This window comes from Heteronotia binoei, chromosome 13 (assembly GCF_032191835.1).
Source record: "Heteronotia binoei isolate CCM8104 ecotype False Entrance Well chromosome 13, APGP_CSIRO_Hbin_v1, whole genome shotgun sequence".
In the NCBI taxonomy this organism is placed as follows: Eukaryota; Metazoa; Chordata; class Lepidosauria; order Squamata; family Gekkonidae; genus Heteronotia; species Heteronotia binoei.
This window is the reverse complement of record NC_083235.1, coordinates 10,243,315-10,251,912: the sequence shown is the minus strand read 5'-3', so window position 1 is coordinate 10,251,912 and position 8,598 is coordinate 10,243,315. Positions and strand designations below refer to the sequence as shown.

General features: G+C 54.7%; 1 protein-coding gene across 1 annotated transcript in view; it reads left to right on the top strand.

Annotated features, from left to right (window-relative positions):
- The first annotated feature begins 5,372 nt into the window (after positions 1–5,372).
- The window catches only part of LOC132581717 (filamin-A-like), a 165,876-nt gene continuing 162,650 nt past the window's right edge, over positions 5,373–8,598 (top strand). The window contains 1 exon segment of the mRNA XM_060253110.1: positions 5,373–5,808. Within this exon segment, the coding sequence (XP_060109093.1) occupies positions 5,394–5,808 (415 nt within the window). The 5' untranslated portion in view covers positions 5,373–5,393.

The window sequence follows — 8,598 nt, the reverse complement described above, 5'->3', positions numbered from 1 at the left end:
AGCCTCCCAAGAAATTAAACCAAGAGTCCAAAATTATACAAAAGTACCAAATATAATTGTTTTGCAGTCAGTGAAGGCAATCGCTTTCAAGCCCTCCAAGGAATGATATTTCATCAGGAATCCAATTCCTTCTTCTCAAGCAAATGAATGCCAGAGACAAGAAAACTGATAGTACAATATGATGAACATATGAAGCTGCCTTCTACTGAATCAGACCCTCCTGGGTCCATCAAAGTCAGTATTGTCTACTCAGACTGGCAGCGGCTCTCCAGGGTCTCCAGCTGAGGTTTTTCACACCTCTTTGCCTGGACCCTTTTTTGGAGATGCCAGGGATTGAACCTGGGACCTTCTGCTTACCAAGCAGATGCTCTACCACTGAGCCACCGTCCCTCCCCATGAACATATGAAGCTGCCCTCTATTGACTCAGACCCTCAGTCCATCGAAGTCAGTCTTGTGTACCCAGATTGGCAGCAGCTCTCCAGGGTCTCAAGCTGAGGTTTTTCACACCTACTTGCCTGGACCCTTTTGAGTTGGAGCTGCCAGGGATTGAACCTGGGACATTCTGCTTACCAAGCAGATGCTCTACCACTGAGCCACCATCCCTCTCCCCATGAACATATGAAGCTACCTTATACTGAATCAAACCCCAGGTCCACCAAAGTCAGTATTGTCTACTCAGACTGGCAGCGGCTCTCCAGGGTCTCAAGCTGAGGTTTTTCATGCCTACTTGCCTGGACCCTTTTGAGTTGGAGATGCCGGGGATTGAACCTGAGACCTCCTGCTTCCCAAGCAGATGCTCTGCCACTGAGCCACCGTCCCTCCCCATGAACATACGAAGATGCCCTCTACTGAATCAGACCCTGGGTCCACCAAAGTCAGTATTGTCTACTCAGACTGGCAGCGGCTCTCCAGGGTCTCAAGCTGAGGTTTTTCACGCCTACTTGCCTGGACCCTTTTTAGTTGGAGATGCCGGGGATTGAACCTGGGACCTTCTGCTTACCAAGTAGATGCTCTACCACTGAGCCACCATCCCTTGCTTAAATCCTCCATGGATTCTGTCTCCTAGCACTGCGATTCAGAGACTTGACTGCCTCTGGATGTGGAGGTTGAACATATATGAAGCTGCCTTCTACTGAATCAGACCCTGGGTCCATCAAAGTCAGTACTGTCTACTCAGACTGGCAGTGGCTCTCCAGGGTCTCAAGCTGAGGTTTTTCACGCCTACTTGCCTGGACCCTTTTTAGTTGGAGATGCCGGGGATTGAACCTGGGACCTTCTGCTTACCAAGCAGATGCTCTACCACTGAGACACCTTCCCTCCCCAATGCAGTCAGCAATCCATAAGGCAACAGGATTGTACTACTGTTCCTGTTTCGCTTCTTCAAACTTCTCACAATTAATATTCACATACTGGGTAAGAACGCCATCGATCTCAAACACAGAGTAACACTGTTGGGAGTGGTATTCTGTGTTTGAAATTGATGGCGTTCTTACCCAGTATGTGAATATTAATTGTGAGAAGTTTGAAGATGCGGATGCAAAACAGGAACGATAGTACAATTGAAAGTGATTGTCTTCACTGACTGTAAAACAATTACCGTATATTTGGTAAAAAGGTAGTCACCTGTGCAAGCACCAGTCGTTTTCGACTCTGGGGTGACGTTGCTTTCACGTTTTCACGGCAGACTTTTTACGGGGTGGTTTGCCATAGCCTTCCCCAATCATCTACACTTTCCCCCCCAGCAAGCTGGGTACTCATTTTACCGACCTCGGAAGGATGGAAGGCTGAGTCAACCTGGAGTCAGCTACCTGAAACCAGCTTCCTCTGGGATCGAACTCAGGTGGTGAGCAGAGGGCTCCAACTGCAGTACTGCAGCTTTACCACTCTGCGTCACGGGGCTCTTTTTAAATATATTTGGTACTTTTGTATAATTTTGGACTCTTGGTTTAATTTTGGGGGAGGTTGAATATCACGGCAGCTTTATGCTTTGTTTCCCCTGCCGACCTGGAGGTTGGCAGCCCCAACCCAAACCCTGCTTCATCAAAAAAAGAAAAAACCCTCCCCACAAAGCTTCCAGAATTCCCCCACCTGGAGCTGGCAACCCCAGGAGGCCGCATGCATTTGAGTCAGCCGGATCAGGCCCGGCCAAGGAGGAAAGCCACACCCGGAGTGAAGTTTCCCCCGCCTGGGGCGCCGGGGCTGGGCTGGGAGGCAAGGAATTTGGCGGGCGTGCGCTTACAGGCCCGGCAGCTCCGGCGACATCTTCCAGGCTGGGTCGGAGGGGCCAATGTGCCCCCAGCCACCCCCCCAAGCCACCCTCGGGGCCCTCCCATCTGTCTTCCCGAGCAAGCAAGTTTCCCTTTCCTCTTCTAAACCTGCAGGTTGCACGGGTGTCTTTGTACATGTGCGCGTGTATGTGCACATCTTCTTATTTTGCGAGGAAGTTTTGGGCCAGGCCCCCACCCCTCCCCCGGTCACTTTAAGAAGGTTAGGGTGGCCTAGTCCGACTCAAGAAAGATCTGGGGGCTTTGGGGGTGGAGCCAGGAGACTTTGGGGGTGGAGCCGGGAGCAAGGGTGTGGCAAGCATAACTGAACTCCAAAGGGAGTCCTGGCCATCACATTTCAAGGGGCCACATTCCTTTGAAATGCCTTCCCTCCACTGGAAATAATGAAGGATGGGGGCACTTCTTTGAGGGCTTGAAATGCCTTCCCTCCACTGGAAATAATGAAGGATGGGGGCACTTCTTTGAGGGCTTGAAATGCCTTCCCTCCACTGGAAATAATGAAGGATGGGGCACTTCTTTGAGGGTTTAAAATGCCTTCCCTCCACTGGAAATAATGAAGGATGGGGGCACCTTCTTTGGGGGCTCCTAGAATTGGACTCCCCCGCTGCAATCTTTTTGAAACTTGGGAGATTATTTTGAGGAGAGTCACCAGATGCTATGCCGAAAATATGGTGCCTCTACCACAAAAAACAGCTCCCCTAGAGCCCCAGATACCCGTGGATCAATTCTCCATTATACCCTATGGGAATCGTTCTCCATAGGGAATAATAGAGTTCCCAGCAGACATTTCCGCCCCCGCCCCGCTTTCTGATTACCCTGAAGGGGGGGGCTCCAAACCGGGGGATCCCCTGCCCCCACCTGGGGATTGGCAACTCTATTAATGGAAGGGGATGGGGGGGGGCAAAGGCAATGCAAGCAACGGTGCCCACCCCCCACCAATTCATCCCTCTCTCCTCGTCTGCCCCAGAGGGCGTGGGGCGCCAGCTGGTCTTGCCGGAAGAGCCTGGTTTCTCCGCCCCCCCCCCTTTGCTTCTTGCACGCTTCTCGTTGCCAGCCCGCCTGATAGGAAGGGGTTAAAGTCCCAAACTTTTCACCCCAGCGCGCACGCGCGCGCTCCCGGGGAAGAAGCAGCTGGAGCTCCGGAGGTATAAATGCAACAGAGGGAAAAATTATTATCGCGTCCAGCTGCAATCGCTGCTGGGAGCGAAAGCCCAAACTTGACACACACACACACACACACACACACGCCCCATCCGGAGTTCCGTGTTCGGAGAAGGCCTGGTGAGTCTCCAACCTAAGTGCAAGGAACAGAGGGGTTCTCCGGTAACTCTCAGCAGGAGTTGGGGCGCGGGGATGCCAAATCCAGGCGGGGCAATTCCTGGAGGTTTGGGGTTGGGAGCTTGGGGACGGACAGGGACTTCAGTGGGGCGCGATGCCAGAGAGCCAACCCTCCACGGGCATGCGCTTTCTCTAGGGCAGGGCTGGCCAAACTTGCCTAGCGGAAGAGCCCCATAGAATCAACGCTAGGTGGTTGAGAGCCGCAAGGCAGAACATCCCAGAAGTTTGAAAACTGGAAGTAAGGAAGGAAGATGGTGGGGAGGAGAGACGGAAAGAAAGCAACTTTTAACTTTAGATGCATTCTCTAAACGATCAAAAGAGAGAAATGCCTTCTCCAAGCCGGCTGACGGTGTCTCCCAGAGCCCCACAATATCTGTGAAAGAGCCACGTGTGGCCCCCGAGCCACAGTTTCGCCACCCCTGCTCTAGGGGGGAACTGATCTCTGCAGTCCGGAAAGGAGCTGTAATCCCAGCGGGTCCCCAGGTCCCACCTGGAGGCTGGCATCCCTAAGAGCTGGTCTGCTTCGGGCCTGGCATCTGAGGCTCTGCTCTCCACCATCTCCAAACATCTTCCGATTGAGAGTGCCCCCCCCCTCCTAAGTACGTAACTCTTTTACTCCTGGAAGAAAAGGATCCCTTGTCTGGAAAGCAGCTGCAATTCCAGGAGATCTCCAGGCCGCACCTGGAGGTTGCAAAACATACAAAGCAGAAGTGTTCTATAAGGGCTACCCTACTTTTACTTACGCATTTCACGATAATAGACAATGAAAACAATTTTCAGCAGAGCTCATTGCTGATTAGTCATGCAGCATGTAAAATAACAACAACAACGACGGACTCGTTTCGGGTTGCCACTTCTTCAGAATTATTGCCGTCTTGTTGAGCTGTGTGTAGTGCAGGAGGAAGCCAGTCTCTTTTTAAAAAACTCGTGCAAAGCCTTCCATTTCATTGCTGGCTAAAACATTCTCCACGAAGGAACCCCCTTAAAGGTATTTTTCACAGAGATTGTTTTGGCCAGCAATGAAATGGAAGGCTTTGCACAAGTTTTTTAAAAAAGAGACTGACTTACTCCTGCACTACACACAGCTCAGCAAGAAGAAGATAACAATACTGAAGAAATGGCAACCCAAAACGCATCTTCTATTGTTATTATTGTTATTATTAATTACATGCGGAATGACTAATCAACAGTGAATTCAGTTAAGTGTGCGGACTCTTATCTGGGAGAACCGGGTTTGATTCCCCACTCCTCCACTTGCACCTGCTGGAATGGCCTTGGGTTAGCCATAGCTCTTGTAGGAGTTGTCCTTGAAAGGGCAGCTGCTGTGAGAGCCCTCTCAGCCCCACCCACCTCGCAGGGTGTCTGTTGTGGGGGAGGAAGGGTAAGGGGATTGTGAGCCGCTCGGAGACTCTTCGGAGTGGAGGGCGGGGTATAAATCCAACATCTTCATCTTCTTCTCTGTTGAAAATCATTTTCCTTGTCTATTATAGTGAAATTCTAAGTAAAAGTATGGTAGGAGCCCTTATAGCACAGTTCTGTTTTGTATTTCTCGTAGTGCATCTTAAACTGTGATCCCCTCATTGGTTTTGTTTTGCCCACCGGGAGGTTGGCAACGCCAGCAGGGGAGGGGCTCCACGCGCGGCGCCCAACCCCAGCCTCACCCTCCTCTCCCTTTTCCTCTCTCTCCGCAGCTCCTGCGCCTTTAACCGCCCGCCCAGCCCAGCCCAGCGCCGGGGTCCCTCCCACCGCCCCCCTGCCCGGCAGTTATAATGAGCGCCTCCCAAGCGCGGCTCCACCAGGCCGCAGGAGCGGGCGGCGTCGGAGGCGGCGGCAGTAGCAGCAGCGGGAGCAGCACGCAGGGCGCCGGCGGAGCAGGCGAGGCGGCGGCCGAGATGCCGGCCACGGAGAAGGACCTGGCCGAGGACGCGCCCTGGAAGAAGATCCAGCAAAACACCTTCACGCGCTGGTGCAACGAGCACCTGAAGTGCGTCAACAAGCGCATCGGCAACTTGCAGACCGACCTGGGCGACGGCCTGCGCCTCATCGCCCTGCTGGAGGTGCTGAGCCAGAAGAAGATGGGCCGCAAGTACAACGCCCGGCCCACCTTCCGCCAGATGCAGCTGGAGAACGTCTCGGTGGCCCTCGAGTTCCTCGAGCGCGAGAACATCAAGCTGGTCTCCATCGGTGAGTGGCGGCAGGGCGGAGGGGAAAGGGTGCCATCTCCCGCCGGCGCCGAGCTGGCGGAAGAGGGGTCGCCTCTTCGAATTGCGGCTTTAACTCCAACGCTTACGGAGACCGGTTCCCCGGGAGGGAAAGGGCTGCTTGGGAGGGTGTTTTAGACTCAGCCGAGGCCTCTCCTCCTCCTTAAATCTCCAGGAGTTTCTCTGCCTGGAGTTGGCAACCGGCAGGGCCGGCGCTCGAAGACAATGGCGGAGTTTGGGGAGGCGGTTTTGCGCTCTGGAGCGCCAGACCCCCCCCCACCTCTCCGTCCCGGAACCTCCTGGAAGATCCCAAACTGGGAGTTGGCAACCTTCAGGACGACCAGCGCTTGGAGAAAATGGCTGCTTTGGAGGGGGGGGGGGTCTAAGCTCCCCCTCCCCAAAAAGCCACCGTCTGGATCTCCAGGAACTTGCGAGTTGGCAACTTTAGGAGAGTGGAGAGGGGCGCCGATCCGGAGCGTGGAGCTGGCGCGGGGGTGGAGGGAGTGAGGCTGGCGTGCCGGCGACGGTGGGCCCCTGGAAGGCGCCGCGCTCGGCGAGGGTCGGGAGGGGAGGGGGGGACGCGAAGAAATGCGCCCGGGCGCGTTTTGGAGCAGCCGCTGGAATGCGTAAAAGCGCACGGAGGAGGGGCGCAGCGCGCTGGGCTCGGCGTCGTGGTGCGAGGAGGGCGCGGCGTGGGGGTGCTTGTAGCATGTCCCCCCCCCCAAGTACGGGCGTCTGGTGGAGCAAGTTTGGGGGGGAAGGGGTCAGCGGCGGGGGCGGAGCCGGTGCCAGACGCCGAAGTTTGGGGAGGGGGCGGCTCCGGTTTCAGGCCTCTTTTTTCTTTGCTTTTTTTTTTTTGTCTGGAGTCTGCAAAAAAAGGGCGCTCCCTCGCTCCGGCCTCCTCCGTTCGCGGTCAGGCTGCCGCCGGCCCCTCCCCGCCCTGCCTGGCCGCGCCCACTCCGGCGCTCTCTGCTCGCGGGGGAAAAGGGCCCGTTAGCTTCTTCCGAGGGGAGGCCGGTCGGGGGAGCGGCCTGCTCTCGTGCCCGTAAAGCCAGCGTCCGTCGCTTGGGCTTCCATCCTCTAGGGCAAGATTGCGTTCAGCCCCCTAGAGCAGGGGTGGCCAAGGGTAGCTCTCCAGATTGTTTTTTTGCCTACAACTCCCATCGGCCCCTAGCCAGCATGGCCGATGGCTGGGGCCCGATGGGTGTTGTAGGCAAAAAACATCTGGAGAGCTACCCTTGGCCACCCCTGTTCTAGGGGGCTGAATGCAATCCCCCCCCCCGTTGGTCCCTTTGCCCACCTTAATGCCCCGTCCCGGGGCTTTTCCCTGCTGCCCTGCGGTGAGTGGCAGCCAACTTTGCAGGCGGACAAATGCGTTTGCCCCCCCCCCCCACTTACAAAAGAAGCCCTCCCCAGGGGAGATCCTTTGTGGGCACCTCGCTGGTAGGGTCCCTTTGTCTGGTTATTGTTGAATGGGGCGTTACAAGATTTGAGGAAAGAGCTCTCTGTCCCGGAATGTGGCTGGGGCACCGCTGGGCTCAAAATTAGTTCTCACGTTTGTTTGTCAACTCTTGTTTTTGTGGGCTGGTTTGCTGCCATTCACAGGTTTTGCCAATGACTTTAATCCAATCTCAGCTACGCTATGAGAGCCCGTTTCGTGTAGTGGTGAAATGTGCGAACTCTTATCTGCCAGAACTGGGTTTGATTCCCCCATTCCTCCACTTGCACCTGCTGGAATGGCCTGGGGTCAGCCATAGCTATCGCAGGAGTTGTCCTTGAAAGGGGGGCAGCTTCTGGGAGAGCTCTCTCAGCCCCACCCACCTCCAGGGTGTCTGTTGTGGGGGAAGAAGGGAAAGGAGATTGTAGGCTGCTCTGAGATTCTGTCCTTGCAATGGCAGCTTCTGGGAGAGCTCTCCCAGCCCCACCCACCACACAGGGTTTGATTCCCCACTCCTCCACTTGCAGTTGCTGGAATGGCATTGGGTTAGCTGTAGCTCTCGCAAGAGTTGTCCTTGAAAAAGCACATTCTGGGAGAGCTCTCTCAGCTCCATCAACCTCACAAGGTGTCTGTTGTGGGGGAGGAAGGGAAAGGAGATTGTAGGCTCCTCTGAGACTCTGCCCTTGCATGGGCAGCTTCTGGGAGAGCTCTCTCAGCCCCACCCACCTCACAGGGTGTCTGTTGTGGGGGAAAGGAGATTGTAGGCCACTCTGAGACTCTGTCATTGAAAGGGCAGCTTCTGGGAGAGCTCTCTCAGCTCCACCTGCCTCACAGGGTGTCTGTTGCGGGTGAGGAAGGGAAAGAAGATTGTAGGCCGCTCTGAGATTCAGAGTAAAGGGCAGGGTATAAACCCAAATACAATCTTCTTTTTCTTTTTAAAGTTCCTCTCTATACTTGGAGCCTGAGGAACGTTCCTATATTGAAGATGCTGAGAGGGAAAGCACAGTTAGCTCCAAAATGCTTTGCTTTCCAACTTCTGCTAAATCGTATGGGATGAGCAGACGTCATTGCCAAATGTGGTTCTTTTTGCATGAGCCCAGATAACAATCAAATCAATAAAAATCCCACTGACTGTTAGCTTCCGTTTAAGGACTGCTGTAATTCACAGAGAGGGCTTGACCCCCTCTGGGCTTCCTGACTTGCAGAGATCTAGTGGGTGGGTGGGGTTGCAGTCTTGGCAGCCGGAAGAGGGAACCTGAGCGACCAAGCCATTTAGATTTGGGTGCGGAAGGAAAACAACAGCAAACCTCTTCTGCTTCTCTGGAGAAGGGCCAT